The sequence below is a fragment of the Marmota flaviventris genome, chromosome 12 (assembly GCF_047511675.1).
Source record: "Marmota flaviventris isolate mMarFla1 chromosome 12, mMarFla1.hap1, whole genome shotgun sequence".
Taxonomy (NCBI): Eukaryota; Metazoa; Chordata; class Mammalia; order Rodentia; family Sciuridae; genus Marmota; species Marmota flaviventris.
The window spans coordinates 66,664,144-66,682,266 of record NC_092509.1 but is presented as its reverse complement, the minus strand read 5'-3'; the positions used below and the strand labels follow the sequence as shown (position 1 = coordinate 66,682,266).

The 18,123-nt window shown below is 34.4% G+C and overlaps 1 protein-coding gene across 1 annotated transcript in view; it reads right to left on the bottom strand.

The window, feature by feature from the left end:
- The window catches only part of Ush2a (usherin), a 770,052-nt gene that overhangs the window by 324,145 nt on the left and 427,784 nt on the right, over nucleotides 1–18,123 (bottom strand). The window contains exon 35 of the mRNA XM_071619727.1: nucleotides 3,424–3,575. Within this exon, the coding sequence (XP_071475828.1) occupies nucleotides 3,424–3,575 (152 nt within the window). The remainder of the gene's footprint in view (nucleotides 1–3,423; nucleotides 3,576–18,123) is intronic.

The following is an 18,123-nucleotide window of genomic DNA, read 5'->3' as shown; positions in this document are numbered from 1 at the left end:
CAAGAGCCAATGTGTAATAAAAACAAGCATTTTAATAGCAAATTCATTGCTAATGAAAACTGTACCATTTTCCAGAAATTCTTGTGTAAATATTTTATTTAATCTTTCATAACAACCCCTTTTAAGGTAGGCATTAATTCCCTTTGTAATAGTTGAGAAATCTGAGGTTTAGTAAAATAATTATGTTTGTCAAAGAGCAGTTCTCGATATGGTACTTTCTTGATCATAACATATATTGCCATTAATATTTAGATATTATTGCAGGCATGAGGGCTCATGCCTATAATCACAGCTACCTGTGAGGCTATTGCAGGAGGATCACAAGTTCAAGGATGGCCTGGGCAACTTAGCAAGACCCCGTCTCAAAGTAAAATTTTTTAAAATTTGAATTGAAGATGTAGTTCAGTGCTTACCTATTATATGTAAAATACTGAATTCAATTCCCAGTTCCAGAAAAAAACATAAAAAAAGATTTAGATGTTTTACATAACAAATTGATTTGCATCTCTACAAAAAATGAATGTGTGTAGGCTTCTGGGTGTGTTTGTCTGTGTAAGCATGTCATCACTAATAAACCGAGGCAGCTTTTTAGCTATATCATATAGCAGTGACCTGCAGTTTTCCACCTCATCTTTAAGATGACCCCTGGAAAATCGATCCAATGAATGTTCCAAGGCCAGACACAGTTGTAAAATTTTCAGAATTAGGACCCACTAGTATTATCTAACATTGGTTAAGGGGGTGGGAACATCATGGAGCAAAGTGATTTTCTGAAGTGTGAAAACACTTTAAAAATCCTTTGCTATTGTATTATATATTAATTTGTTCATTGTTCCAAATATTCATAAACCCCCAATTGGTGCATTTAATTTGACAATGCACATTAGCATCTTCAAATTAGAATCCAAGGCATTGCAAACTTTTTTTTTTTACATTAGAATTTATCAAATATCAATATACGATTTAAATGGCAAGAAATGAACAAACCACAGGAGAATTAGACTGGTTCAGATTAATTCTACCTGAACCACCAGTAACAGTTAACTTTTGTCAGTCCAGGAAAACAAAACCTTTGGAGCTAATATAACACTAAAATGATAATATATAATTTGTTATCAAATTATATGCGTGTACTTTAAAACACTCTTTTATACCAAATTTGTGCAACCTCCTTTTTACTATTTTTAAAAATTATTTTAGCAACTTGCCAATTTTGAGGGTGAACTCTAACACATTAGAGATTATAAAGTATATTTGTTATAGAAAACATTGAACAGTATTTCCCTGCATGCATGGATAACAATGGTATTAAATAGTTAGAAGATATAAAATAAACAGACTTCTTCTAAAAAGAAAAAAAAAATTGTTAATGATTATCATTATATGAACAAAAATTAGACTCTTCAAATATTTTATTCTTTGATTTCTACAGCAAATAAATTAAGAATAAAAATGAAAAATTTTGAGGTGTCAATGAAATTTTAATTTAAAATGTTGTGACACTGGGCTTTAAATAAAGAATATCTTTAAGAGAAATGCATACTCTACTGCTATGTTTGGATGAATCTTTTTGAATATCACATTATAATTTAATGATAGTAAACTGTGGCTCTGAAGACTGATTCATAGATTTCTTAAATAAGTAAGGACACATTAAAAAGAATCATCAACACAACAGAACTGGATCTGTAATATCCTTCAGGATTGTGGTAGATTTCCAGGACTGTATAGAATAATCCGTTATGCAGTTTCCAAAGGTATAATACGTATTGTAATTGGCACAAAATTATTTCTGAAACCAATGAAGGACCAGGAATTTTAACTTCTTGGCAGCGTATACTTGACTTGTTCTAAATGAAGACATTGTTGTTCAATCCCAGTGATTAGAGATGGATCATTGACTAGAGAAAAGCGTTTTCATACTGACTACAGGATAAAGAAAAGTACTGCAGTGAGAAAGATCCCTCTGTGCTGTAAGTCAGGATTGAGTCTAGAATGGACAGGGCTGTGGCAGAGTAGCTTTTACAATCCAATTCTGTTTTTCCCCTTCCCATCAGGACACTGTGGCATTTGATTTCTTAAGGTTACCATCACCTACTATCTGCACAGGACACAGATCGATAACTGAGTCCCCCTTGTTTAAAGATGCCAAGACATCAGGAGATGATGTGGGAGCCAATTTAGTAGCCAGAAGAACACTTTGAAATTTGTAATTTGAACATGTGTGTTTCAAGCTCATGTGAAGTCTTGTTTTGTTTCTTTTTCTTTTCTTTTTTTTGAATGGAGAAGAAAAGCTGGCCTATTGCCATTCCTGCTTTTAAGGGTAAGTATCCATCAGAGGAATTTGAGCTGTAAAATCCTTAATGGCAATAAAGATCACAGCTCAGCTCCACAGATGGGTGATGTTAGCTGCTTGGAAAGCAACCAATCTCTGAAATGAAATGGGAGGGGTGATCACAAAAATAAGGCAGCAAAAAATTAAACCAAAGAGCTGTTTTTCAAGATAATATTTTTATAATACACTCTTCAATGAAGACAGAGTGCATTAAAATGGTAGGGAATTAGCAAACATTGCCAAAAAACATCTGAAACTAATGAGTATTTCCCTAAAAAGAAGTTAAATCTAATTAATTAAGAAAAATAAAAAAGTATGCTGCGACGTCTCGAAACTAAGCAATGCTATGCTAGTCTATGACAATTATGCTTTATTAGTTGGATTTAAATAATTATATTAGAATAAAAAGCATGATTTTGTTAAGCTCTTAACTCCTAATGAAATGTAGATATACATTATAGTTTTCTGAAATGTGGATATCAAGAGTGGATATTAATATAATTTTAAATACTGTTCTTATGAAAGCATATCATATCATTGAAATAAAAATATTTTATTATAAGATATGAGAAAAACTCAACCTTTCAATTGATTATCCTAGTTGTTGGGGAGCAGAGTTGTCGTATGTGGCAATGACAAGTTTTCAATTTTCACTTTTTAATTCTAAACTTACTTGGTTGTTGAGCCATTAGTAGGAAGGAAAACATCTACCTTATATATGCCACTAAATTAGGTAAAATTGTATATAAGTCTGCTAAACCTACCAATTTGCCTTTCTTTTAGTAAAATAGCATACACTGTCTTTCCCTAGACCTATGTGCGGTCTCAAAATTTATGTTCAACATAAAATCTTAGTAACTCTTTTTTTGTGTGTGATACTAGGATGAAACCCAGAATCTGGTGCATGCTGGATGAGTTCTCTACCACTGAGCTACATCCCCAACCCAAATACTAATAACTCTTAAATGATCCCATTATGCTGGAAAGGCTACCCATGCAGAGAGTACATTACCACCTCTTACTTCTTCCTTGATATTCAGTGTCAATTGACATTTGATATGTCCTAGGATATAAACTCACATACTTACCAGTGGGCCCAGAGCACAACCTTTGGCTGTGCATGCTTTGACTCTGAAGGAATGTAAGCTCCCAGGGGCAAATCCATAGGCATGACAGCTAGGTTCTGAGGAATTGTGAATTAATATACCATCTATATATAATCCATAACTTGTGATAACACCTGGGAAGATAATAATTGACTTTTAGTATGGCCTCTAGACAACAAAAAGAATATCTTATGAATATGATATGAGTTCCAGTTTCATAGAGTCACTGAGTAGGGCCTGGTACCTCTCCTTGTCTAAACCCTGTCTCTTTCCAAAGGATAAAGCAAGCTTTACCCCAACCAATTAGCATAGAGGCAGAAATAGAGCCCAACAGTTCCAGCCAGAGAACGCTACTACATCATGTTTGTGCCAGCATTTACGTTCCATATCAAAAATGAATAAATGGAGTACATTTATGGTATTTATTGCTTTCTAAGTAGTAGAGTTTCTTAATAGATGTACTCTAGACAAAAAGTGACCTTATTTGTTATTACATTATATATTACTCTTGGTGCATCAGCACTGTCCTAAGCAGCTGACATATAACCCTCTCCTCTCAGCCTTTCCATAATAGAGGCAGTATTACTGCCACCATTTTTTTAGGTGAGAAAACCGAGGCACAGAGTTCAGATAACTTGCTAAAGGTCACATGCAGGTCCAATGCAGGCAAGCATTTGAGTCAGGATTTGAATCTAGGTGTTTTGACTCCAGAGCCCCTGTTCTCAATGACAACATTAAGTCACCTACACATTAAGCACTGCAGGAATTGTACAAAGTACATTCATGAATGGGTTAGAGAAACTATGACTTGTTGGTTTTAATGATCAATTAAAATTATTTCAGTAGGAAAATCATGCATATTTACATGAAATCAACTATTAGAGACATGATATGTTGAAATGGCTACTTAATATAATTGTTTTACTTACTCAATTGAAATATTTTCATGAAAAGGAAGGTAAGGATCAGCACAACCAAGGGTCTATGTTTACCAGAAATACTGAATTTCCAAAGTGATCAAACATTGAACTATAGGAAGCAAAACTGAGTTCATGCTTAATCAGAACTGTTTTCAAAGTGAGGCTAATTTTACAGTGGCCTCCCTGAGTATGTTCTTCAGGAATTATCTTAAATGTTCCTTTAAGATAGCCTTCCCCCAGGACTGGAGTTGGCTACTTCTTCCATAGCACACAGCACAGTTCCACCATAGCATTTATCCATTTATCACAACATTAGTATTATTCCTTGTTTAGTTGCTTGACTTTCCCAATAGACTTCAGGGTCCCTACAGAATCTTCCTAACTTGGGTATCTCTACAGCTTAGCATCATGTCTAAAACATAGTAGGCACATAGTAAATATTGACTGAATGAATAAATTAATCAACATGCCGGAAAGTAAAAAAAAAAATATCAGCATATAATATGGAGTATAATTTATGACTATTGGAAAATGAGATAACTCTAAACCTGAAAAAATAGCTAAAAAGATAGTACTAAAATATAGCTCAGAGATGGAGAATTTTAAAACAACACTCTAGCCAAGTCAAGGTTATCAATTCCTGATAGTTGGCTTCTAGGAGGTCTGGCTCTAAGCTTTATAGACACAAAAATGTGAACTTGTGAATTTCCTGAGAGTACATCTAACCTTCATCCATCATTACTTCACAGATAGCATTGCTCATAGAACCACAATACTAGGAGGCTTTTTCCAAGTATCCCTCTCTCCTGCAAGGGAATTACTCATCTTGGACCTACTCACAATGGTCTGGCAGTGTCATCTTGGTGAACTCATAGAATGTTACATTCACAGTCTGGATAGTCCTCACAGCACTGCCTTTGATTAAGAAATCCATTCATAGAAAGGAAGTAAGGCAGTGAACTAACACCCATGGAACTTATTGCTTGGCTTTCAATGATCCTCATTAACCTCACATCTTACTGGAGTCTACATCATAGGACAAGCTGAGTGGAAACATCCTGTGGATATGGGGTTCCTACAGGATGTATGGGTTATAAGAAAAATACTACCAAATAAGAATCTGAGAATATTATCTGGCCATTTGGAAACTTCATGCAACTATTCTAATAGGAAAATAGAAAGATACTATATGAAAAGCGAAGTAGGCATCCCCCTGCATGCCGACACTCAGGACATCCCCAAGGGCGTCTCTTTATGTAAAAAGATCCAATTATGTAAGTACTGAAAGTAAGTCTACCCAAGCCCAATAAAGACAAGACCACTAAGGACATAGGCCTTTTAATGATACAAGTTTGGACAACTCACTAGGCAAAGAATCCCAAACAAATGAGACACTGCCCAAGAGCAAAGGGAAGAAGTTGTAAATACTGCTATGGCTTCACAACTAATTATAGGAAAAAAAAAATCATAGGTTCTCTCATGTTTTCTTTCTTATTAAATAGTGATTTGTACATGATAACCAAATTTCTTTCCTCCTTTTCCCTGTTGATTTAGGTAATGTAAGTTAGTAGGTGTTAATTTACAGTTTAGTAAATTAATTTTTTTAAATTGTTGAATATCCAGGTGGGTATATCAGAACCACACAGGGGGGTTAGCATCTCCCAGACATCTACACAGTGACCAAGAATGACAGCATCTTCATTTATACAAAGCATGGTTGGAGCATGTGAGGCAGAAACAGAGTGACTACTGCAGTGGTGGCAGGCAGTACAAAGTAGAAGTGTGAGTTTGAAGTTGGAGGCATCGATATGGTTGTTTATCTGATGTAACAGCCCCTGACCTACCCTGCTCTGCTCTGTACTATTGAGCCTGCAGGTCTATGGACTACATTTCCAGTTGTTTTGCTTACTTTTTTTCTGTTAGGTTCTGCCATTGGTGGTGTGGGGAGGGGGCACTCCTAGGAGGGCAGAGTGGCGATCTGGAGAAAATGTCCATTTTCCAGCTTCAAGAACTGAGGACTTTGCTGTCTTCTGTAGGACAGGGCCAGAGCACCCACAGTCTCCAGCATTCCAGACAGCAGAAGCAGCCCTTCTGCACTGGAAGCCTCTTTGGGAGTGAAATGTTATTGGTATTTCATTTCTGGATGGGCCAGTATCCCATAAAAATTCAAGTGACAGATCAGCAAATACAGCAGCAAAAATCAGCCCTGTCAATCATCCTTCATTAACCAGTGCTTGCTACTTTTTCTCTTTTGTTCTCTTAGCCCTTTCAACCTCTTTTGAACCAACTCTTTATATGAAATATCCAACTCCTGGGGCTTGGGGTGTAGCTCAGTGGTAGAGTGTGTGCTTAGCAAGCACAAAGCCCTGGGTTCAATCATCAGCAAAAGTAAAATAATTCAACTTCTTATATCAAAATTTCTCTGTCTTATATATTTAGCACATTTTTTTTCTTTCACCAATTAGTTTTTGATCAATATATCCTCTTAAGATTTAAGCTTTTCTTAAAAAATGTTAATGCTCTTAATAGGGCCATTCCTATAACCCATTTTCTTTTCTGAAGACAACTTTTTATAGTTTAAGTACATTTTTAAAGTACATTTCTTTTATTTCCAATTTTTTGGGGGGACAAGTTTTCTTTTACTATTATGTATCACTTATGGTTTCAAAAAATGGTATGGCTGCCAGTATCTGTTCTCTTTTATTTTCTAGTGTGCCCACTTATGATGACTCTAAGTATACTTAGAGAAAGTGTTTGATATAACGCCATTTAGCTCTTAACACACAAAGTACAAATGAATTAAAATTATAAAATGAAAGATACATAATGAAAAACCAACTAATACATAGAAAAGTTAGGGAAGAGAAATAGATAAAATCACAGTAATAAGAATGAAAAAAATTACTATGTGCCTGGCACTCTCTGAAACAATCATTTAATCCCTGCCAAAAAATCTTATGTGCAAATAATGTGTTGCAGAAGCTCTTAAAGAAGCAGGAAGACCCTTGAAATGCTATCTGTTTGACCTGCTTTTGAACAGAATTAGAAAGTACCCAAATCAATACTTCCCTTTTTTTACATAATTGAGGAACAGAGAATTTCTTTTATGCCAGGATTATGTGCATAATATCTCATTTATCTGACATATTGGAAAATGAGATATTTTATAGAACTTAATTTTCATTATAACTAAATCTCAGCCCTTAAGTATGAACTTTAAAGTCTTAACCGTTTTTTGAAGAAAATCTTTCTAGTAAGTACTATACACTTACCTGTCTTCTCAGGGAGAACATAATGAATATAATTGAATCATTTTGTGAAAACTCAAACTGCGATTGTGGACATCAAAGACTATGGTCTCTAATTCAGTAATTCCTTGGGGACTGATGAAAGACAGGATACTCACCAAGCTCCTATCAGTGGCTCCACCTTACCACTGAGGTGGTAAAAAGTGTAAAATTCTCTTACTTGAGACTTTTTCTTTCTTTTCTTTTTTTTTAAAAATATCTGTAACCTCCTTTAGTGACAGTCTCTCCAACATTACTTTTTTAAATTTTTTTTAATTTTTTTGTCTACCTGACTCTAATGAGTTAACCTCTAACAGTCTATGCTAAGAAACTAGGTAACCATGACATCTGGAACTATGGATACAGAAAGAACAGACAGTTATTGAGAGAAGGGCTTAGAATATGATGAGTAAGATAGCAAATGAGCTGAGACTGAAATTGAGAATTTTGACAGTTAATTCACCTGCTCAAAACTTTTCCTATCCAGCATACATCAAGAATAGGGCAAGATAGAGGTCCATATTTTTTACACACACACACACACACACACACACACACACACACACACACATGCATACACCACTGGGTTACTCATCATTCTGTAGATAAACAGTATATGATAGCAAACATAGAACAGGCTGAGGGATGAATTGAAGAACCAAATTGTAGAAGCAGTGGACACTAGATAAGTTAGTCTGCCCTCCAAGTCATTCTATTTTGGGGAGGTTGGGAGGTACTGGGGATTGAACTCAGGGGCACCTGGCCACTGAGCCACATCCCCAGCCCTATTTTGTATTTTATTTGGAGACAGGGTCTCACTGAGTTGCTTAGTGCCTCACTTTTGCTGAGGCTAGCTTTGAACTCATGATCCTCCTGCCTCTGTCTCCTGTGCGTCTGGGATTACAAATGTGCACCACCATGACCAGCCTCTAAGTCATTCTTGATGCTTCCCTCCACAACATTCCCTACACCATCTCCACCACCAAGTCCCAAAGACTTTACACTTCAGATTAATTTCTACCACCTTCATTTCCATGGTCATCTAGTCTATTCTGACATCATCTCACACTTAAGGATAATAGCCACTTAGATATCTTAGTGTATCATGTTCCATATAATTCATTCTTTATACTATAGTAAGGGAGGTATAATACCAAATTCCTTTCTGGTCACATTACATAAAATCAGTGATCAATCAGGCCTTTGCCAAGTACCAGAAATATGAGAGTGGCCTATCCCAGAATCAGGAAGCTGGGCTAATGTAACTTGTGCTATAGATGAAAGGGCTAATGATACTCACCTCTCTGTGTTTTCTGCCTTTGGATCCAGACCTGAATGGTCAATCACTAGATCTCAAAGTCAGGTCAAAGTGAAATACTGATGTAGTTTACAGCTAGAAGCCTCATATGCCCTGCAAAACAGAGCCTGAGACAAGTGTAAGCATTTCCTCTTATCTGCTTTGGTCGAGGCCATTACCTATAAAACTCTGAATTAGGGGCACATAGATAACCTCTTGGTAAATTCATGGACAAAAAAGCTGAATCATCTCAAAAGAGCACTTTATTTCTTATCAAGATATGGAGGCAAAATATTTTATAACTTGTTTTTATTAGCAGAGTTTCTTATATAAATGAAATCACTAAAGTTTGGAACACTGCATAATTTGATTCAAACATTCAGATTTAATAAGGAACAAGTCTATTATAATTTCATAATATTTGAAATTTCATTGATCTCAGATTTCTAAACTGAACATACAAAGCTAAAGAAAATAATGCAGTGGGCATTTTTATTGTAAGCCAAAGAGATAGCATTTTTTCATAATTGGAACATAGAACATATATGAATGGCTTTGGAGAAATTAAAAAGCTAAGTTCTTAAAATGTCATGTAAATATTTTCAAAATTATAGAACACAAAATAATTAAAATTATTAAAAAATGCTCTGACTACTTACTTGGAATCAATCCATTAAATGTTTTATGTGGAATCTTTCCACTAATAGACAACTCCAAGAAATAATAACTGTTTTGTATTTTTATAAAGATGAGGAAATGAAGCCTTAGAAGATTTATTGTCCAAGGTCATACAAATATGAATTCAGGCATGGAACCCAGAAATCTCATTCTGCTGTTGTCATTACTCCCATTTTATCTTTCTCGACTAATTTTCTAAAATTTTTAAAAATACATCTTATATCAAAAGCTGATGAACATGCTGTGGTCCTAATAACAATCAAGAGAAATATGAAGAAGATATTAACATACATTTATTGAAAGTCAAACTGCCTACAGGGGACTGCATTTGGTATTTTGGGTGACAGAATAAAAAATAAGAACTTACTCTTATAGCAGTAAATAGAGCATACGTGTGATTAAATAACAACTCAAAAATTAAAGAATGATAAATACCATAAAACCTTTATACCAGGCAAATGGCATAGTTAAGTCATGGTAAATACAGGAGCTTCTAGCAGAGAACAATCACCCTGGGTAAGGCATTGCTCATGCCTTTAGAGTAGCTAGATCTTCTATACAAAGAGGTGGAGTCTCTTGCTGATGTTTTATATGGTACAGCTACATCTGCCATAAAGGTGGAATGAGAAAAGCTTATAATTTGGAAAGATAATCCTGAGGAAAATGTTATTACTAATATATAGACATAAGAAAGTAAAGGTTTAGTAAAAGTATCTTGAATATACTGATATTCGCTGTTATTATTGCAGTTGGATAAAATATAGTAATAAAAAAAGCCTTCAAAGGAAGGCTGGGACCTTTAATGCTACTGCAAGGACTTTGGATTTCATGATATGCAAGAGAGGCATTGATATTTTATGAAGTGACTAAAGAGTATAATGAAGTGATATACAGAAAAGTTAATCTAAAATCACATGTAGTATAGATTGGAATTGGGAAGACTACGGAGGTAAGAAAAAATAAGAGTTAAAAATATCCAGCTAGGTGAGGTGGCACACAACTGTAATCAATCCCAGCAGCTCAGGAGGCTGAGGTAGGAGGATCATGAGTTCAAAGCCAGCCTCAGCAATATTGAGGTTCTAGGCAATTCAGTCTCTAAATAAAATATAAAATAGGCTGGAGGTGTGGCTCAGTGGTTGAGTCCCCCTAAGGACCAAAAAACAAAACAAAACAAATCTAAAATAACAATTTAAAAAGCCATGTTTTCTTGAATATGTAGTAACTAGTTGTGACTATGACAGGGATGTGGTAATACCACATTTAAGCACTAGTCCTGTTATATTCTAAGAGAAAAATACCTGTAATAGTTTTGTATACTTAAAACAAAACAAACAAAAAACCCCTCTTATGGTTGGGATATGCTAGTATGGATTATGGTAAGACAGTGTCCCCACTCAGAAAAAAGAAAAAGGCCTACCTTTGGATCGTGGATTTCACCATGAAAAACTTATAAAAACCTGTTATCAAAGAACTATCTTACTCTTATATTGTTGGTTAAAAAGGAGATTTCAATTTGAGAATTAAAAATAAACCTATGTCTTATGACTGAACTTCTCCATGTCTTGACTGAAAAAATATCAAAATCCTCATTGAGATCTTGTACTACAGTTTTGACATTGGCGGAATCTGAGTAAAGGGCACGTGGGATCTCTGTTATTTCTTACAACTGCACGTGAATCTACAGTTACATCAAAATGAAACACTTCATTAAAAAACAAGACCTCAGGCTGGGGTTGTAGCTCAGTGGTAGAGTGCTTGCCTCACATGTGGAAGGCACTGGATTCCATCCTCAGCATCACATAAAAATAAAATAAAGGTATAGTGTCCGACTACAACTAAAAAAAATAAAAATAAAAACTCTTCTGCAAGGGAAAAAGACAGGCAAAAAAGAGACAAACATGTAGGTCTGACTAAGTTTATGCTCAAACAATAACATTATTGTTTCTATCAGGTATCATTTAATCATCAGGAAAACACCCTTGATTGTACAATGAGTTTTATTTTCACTTCACAGATGATAAAACAGATTTTAGAGAGATTTAATATCTTGGTCAATCTTATACAACTAGAGAGTTGAAGAGCTATGAGTTGGCCCTGAAATATTCAGACTCTATCATTCATAGAACATTATGCTTTATAACTTCTTTATAACTATTTTCCCTTTATTTTAATACTCATATAATAAAATAGAAAATAAACACACTTAAATTGCTTTAATGATAAAATTAAAAATCAAAATGCTTTATAACCAATCAGTCAAGTTAAAAAATAAAACATTGTCAGGAACCGGGAATCTCCCTGATGTCCATGGTTCTAATCCTTCAGTTCCTTGACAGATGATTATGATGACATTTCAAGAACCATGTCTTGCTTTTCTGCCTAGGACTTCATTCCTAAACAACACAATTAAGTTTTGCATGGTTTTGCATTAAGGGAAATCATGTCAGATGTTTTTTTATTTTTTCATCTTCTCTTGAAAACATAATATCTGTGAGTTCCAACCCTATTGTTGATAATGGCTGTGTTACTCTTGTTTTAGTATAGCAAAATTTAGATATTTAAATCATTTCTATATTTTGCTTACTATATCAACGCAACAGTAAACATTTTTTATAAGTTCTGAGGCAGCTACACGTATATGGAATGAGTATATTCGAATATGCCTTAGGAATTATGTGTTATGCATATAAAAGGGAAGAATTTAGGGTTGACCCTTTCTTTGAGAATGAGATTAATACCTACTTGCTCTGGGAAGCTTAGACTATATCTTCTGCTTTGACCTATGTTATTTACTGCAGGTCTTTTGTAAAAACTAGTCTGTAAATCTCTCTAAAACAAATTTTTCACAGGTCTGGATTACTTACTGGCATGCTATACCATTAGTTTCATATATATGTATATATACCTTCTATACATATACATATACACCTCCATACACACGAAAATGAAGTTCCTCTTCTACTCCAATCAAGTCCAGAAAATACAAAGAAAGATACATTCTAAACACTTTTTTTAAAAGCCTGTTGGATTTAGTGGATTAGATTTTTAGCAGTATTTTGGTTCATCAGATGTATTTATGGAGCACCTACTGTGTGCCATACATTGAACTATATGCTGGAATACAGAAGTTATCATAATAGTCCTGGTTCCTGCCTTCATAAAACTCATCATGCAACAGAGAAGACATTCTTTAAGATGATTGAATGCTTGTAAACTTTATTAAGAAAAGCCAGGTGGAATAGAAGGATAAATGGGGATCAGGAATGGGAGGCAGATGCTAACATAGTCTGAATATTCCAGGGCACAAATTTTATTTGAGAAACGATCCTTAAGCCAAACTTGGCACATGGAACTACTTCATCAAGAGAAAAAAATATCACCAACCACTATTTGACTAATTATAACAAGGATTTCATAACAATAAATGGAAAGCTCTCATTGAGATATCAGTAAGTTGATTACTCCTTAAAAATTAAATATCATGGACTTACTAGATAAACAAACTGCCTCCAGAACCCTTTGAACATGGCTCTCTTTTTATTTGCTTTTAAGATGTGTATTGTGCCAAAACAAAGCTTAATAAAGTGGAGTTTTAAAAATGTATTTATTTTTTGACACTGTTAGAATGAAAGAAAGTATTTCAAAATTTATCTCCATAGTTCCCATTATCCTCCCCACCCCAGCTTCAAAAATCTCTGTGTTAAAAGTGGATTAAATGAGATTTAGGAATCCATCATGGTTACAGCAGGAAATTGATGGCAAATCGAGTGGATAACTGAGGGGATTTTAGTAAAGGGGCAATGTACAAAGATGTGGGTAGGGTTAAGGGAGAGGAATAGATGATAATAAACCACCCGATCCAGTAATGGCTGACTTCTAGGAGACCATGCTAACTAGTTGACTAGGAGCCAGAAAACATCCTTCCATTTGTAGGGTAAAGGGTAACATTGGGTTCTAAAGAAAGAGAGATTTATAAGAAAAGGTAATTGGATAGGAGTTGTAAGCTTTTGGTAGAATACAGCTCCGTTCAGAGCCATACAGAAAGGGAACCACTAGCAGTATGTTCTGACACTTTATTCTCTTCCTACCCTCTCATCCTTTGCAGATGCTGCAACGGAGAAGCCAACAAGAAGTCAGGGAGAGAGGAAGCCCATTGACACTGTGAATGAGATTTATATTCACTTTACAGATGATAAAAGTAGACTTTGGAGAGATTTAGTAACTTGGTCAATGTTATTCAGGCTAGAAAGGTAGAGCTAGATGTTGGCATTGATACCTTCAGACTCCAAAGTGCATAGAACATTATACCTTACATATTTCTATACCTATTTTTCCTATAGCCTTGTAAGGCACAGGGTAGAGTGAAGAAAAGTAGAGAATGAAGTATAGAAAGGCAAAAGACAAAAAATCCAGAGTCCAGAGTGCTCACCATTACACAATGGAACCCACAAAAGACAAAAAATCCAACAGAAAAAAAAATAGTGCCATTTATTTTATTGTATCTTACTATATTGCATTTTTTGTGCTTTTACTTGCTTAATCTTTTGTGTTAATAATTATTGAGATAGGTATAAAAAACCCATATTATGCTATGTGATAAAGGGAAGTCAGGTTATTTAATCCAGTTGTACACATTCAGTTCTTCGAAGGATAATCCACAAATGGATACTTAATTCTCATTGGCTGTCTAATGCAAGCAGTTTCGAGTTTATCACCTTTCTCTTTCCATAATGATGGAATTTTTAAGGTGTTTAATTTTCACAGGGAAGCTGAATCATAATTGTCCATAAAGCACATCCACTGGGGTATATATCTTTGTGCCTCTTCATCATGTTATGTCAAATTGTATTTCCTAAGGTGCTCAATAGGTTGTCATATATAACCAAGGAAATTCAATGAGTACAATACAATGTAAATTTAATACAAGGCATCTCTATTTACACTGAAGATTTCTGTTTACTGTAAGAATTAAACAACAATACTTTAGTGTGTCATAAAATAACATGCATGCTGAATATAGATGCTCCAAACATATTTGTTTGTTTTTTTCCAGTGCAGCATGGCAATATGCATATCAACTGAGGGTTGCCCCCAAGGTCTGGATGATGATTGGATGTGGCAGATATCTCCCTATGTGAATACTTGATCCTTCAATTAAAAGGGGAAAGAGAAGAACTCTCACATGGTGGAATAATGCCTTATTACTGTTATGCTCTCCTAAAAATGGAATCAACAGAATCTAAAAAAGACTGCTTGGGAAATTCTACCTGACAAACTGATTGGAGGTGTTTCATAAAAGTTACACAAGGTTTGCTCAAAACTGTCAAGCAGTTTTCCTAAGTGATTCACTGAATTCTATAATCTGTTTCACCTATTAAAACTGAGAATTTCCAAGAAAGTAAATAGAATCACATATTAGCTGTTTAAAAATAAATTAGTTCAACATGTAACCACAAATGATTCTTTCTTTTGAAAAGAACCACAAATAGGTATTTCTTTAAAACCAGATAAAAATCAGAATGGAGATTTAAAGAACTTTGTCGATTAGCACTAAGAACAAGATATTGAACAAGTAAAAATAATTTAATTTTTTTTAATTTTCATTGTGCTAGATGGAATCCTACTTTAAGAGAATTTCTATAAGAAGTAGAGGCAGAAGAGTACAGAACAAAATCTTGATTTTTTGTGATTCACTGCTTGTTTTATTTTTTATTAGGTTTCTACTTAACCAGCTGTCAATCGATTTTGAATAATTAAATTGGTTAATTTATATAAATGTGAGTTTCCAAATATGAGTGTTGAGATAATGCCATTTCATGGGGTAATTTAGAAGTATTAAAGTACTAGGCAAATAATTATAAATTGGAGCTATTATTATTATTATTATTATTATTATTATGAGCAATAGCAGGAATTCAAATATATATTTCTATTCACGAACACTTCATTTATATTTACACTTATACCACATATATAATCATAAAATTCCTCTTCTATAACATCATTGGTTCATGTGAAGGGCAACTATATACACTCTGTGTAAAAAATCTACATTAGTCAGTTTTTCTACTAACCATTCCTGAAATAATGTATATGTTCAAAAACCTGAACTAACTGTTCTTCTAACAATGTTCTATTGTCTTCAGGGCACTATATATAAATCTACAAAAAAGTATCAACCTCCTAAAAGTTTTCTACTTGTATTGACATGATTGCCACTATCTTATTACATTGACTATATATACATGCTCACAAAGTTAGACAAAGGCAAATGGCTAGATTAGGAAAATATTTCCATAACCTTCTTAAGCAACCTTCATTTCTCAAGATGAACCTGTTACCCTTGTCCAATGGGTGCCAAGTTCTCAAGCTCCTCCCTCAATGTACACATTTTAATTAACAAATCCTGATCATAGCATCCACGTCTCTTCACACTGAAGCACGCCAAACACAGAGCTCTGTGTGTCATCTCTGTAGAATGACTATAGCTTGCCAGGCTGAAGAAAACTTGAGCAAAAGGACAGGACTCTAAGTTTGTGCTTTAAGCATTTAGTAGGCCAAAAGGGAGAGATTCCTGCCTCTTCACTGCCTGTGAAATCACCCCATTCAGATTACATAATTATAAGATGTGATCTAGATGTGCATTTACGTATATTATATGATTGCATATGCATATGCTTCTCCCATCAACACAATTACAATTTTATTATTGTCCTTATCATCAGTAAACATTAATTCACTCAATAGCTATTTAAAACCCACATACTCAGTTACTGGCATCCTGCCAAGGGCTGGGACTATAGTAGTTGAGGCACATGTAATTCCTGCCTTCATATAGCTCACAGTCCAACACAGAAAATATTATTAGGCATATCTTCTTAGGTAAAGATAAAGAACATACAACTATTGGAAAAGAATAAGAATTTTAAAGCTAGTATTTTTAAATATAGCCAGGCACAGTGGCACATGCCTGTAATCCTAGAAACTCAGGAGAGTGAGGCAGGAGAATCAAAAGTTTGAGGTTAGCCTCAGCTACTTAGGGAAGTCCTAAACAACGTATTAAATTCCTATTTCAAAATAAAAAATAAAAATATCTGGGCATGTAGCTTAGTTCAAAGCCCTGGGTTTAATCCCCATATAAAAATAAAATAAATAAATAAAAATAAAAATAGAAAAACATTCAAATTAGTTGAAAATGTTTCCTTAGTAGTGGTATTTATAGTGTTTTTCTAGATAATAAGGGATTAGTGTGATATAGTCAGATAGCTATGCTGTTTTTTGCAAGGTAAAGTCCAAATGTGAGGAAATGACACATTTCAAGATTTTAAAAAGAAAGCTTCTAAAAGGTATTATGGCTTATGATAATTTGGATGCTCTCAAAAGTGTAATTCTAATTATACATCTGTAATCCACAAAATACAGGTCACTAATTTATTAGAGAGCAATCCCTTGTGCAACTTCACTTGGTGGCTAATAGCATTACAAAGGAAGAGTCAAGCAAGGTCTTCCATAACAAAGGGTTCCTATATACCTTGGACCTAAAAGTAGTTCTCTTAGAGTTTTTAACATCCTGCCTGAGATCACAGTTTACAAAGGACACCTTTGCCAGAGGGAACAGGAGTACAAAGGACTCTGATTAGAGAAACACAGACCTGGAGTGTCACACCATCATTTTTGCAGGTATGTGAAGCAAGGGACTAGAATTAAGCAGGACATATCTGAAGGCAAGCAAAGCCTTAGGTGTGAATCAAGTGATAATGATTTCACGCTTAAAGATGGTCCAAGGCAGAGTAAGGCAATTAATAGCAAGTTGCATTATTTGTAAGAGCAAAATATGGAAATGTAGATGTCCATCAATAAGTGATGAGTCATCTAGGCTGAGGTTTTATTCTGTGGGATTCTATACTACTTTTCTAAAGAATGAGGTCAAGTTAGTTTTAACTGTCATGCAAGGATATTTTTTTTATCTCATTAGCAGAGAAAAATGTAAGTTACACAACAGAATAAATAGTGTGATCTTACCCTTGCTTAATAAATACATATTTTATGTATGTATCTTTATTTGATTATTTATCAATAACCTTTATTATTTTAAATTAAGATAATCCTTAATCTTTTTTTCCAGTTTAAAAGCTTATTGACTTTTATCGATATTATGTTCTTTTATAATGGTGAAAATGCACATATCACAATTTGCCATCTTAACCAACTCTAAGTGTACAATGAAGTTATCTGCATGGGCACTCTGAGCAACCCATCTCTAGAAATTTTCATCTTGGAAAGCTGAAATTCCACATCCACTGAATAGCAACTCTCCATTTCCCCCTTTCACACAATACCTGGTGACTGTAATTCTATTTTCTGTTTCTATGTGTTTGGATACTGTAGATAGCTCACATTAATTGGATTCATGCACTCTTTGTCTTTTTGTGACTGCTTATTTCACTTATCATAATGTCCTCATGTTTTATCTATGCTGTTTTATATGACAGAATTTCCT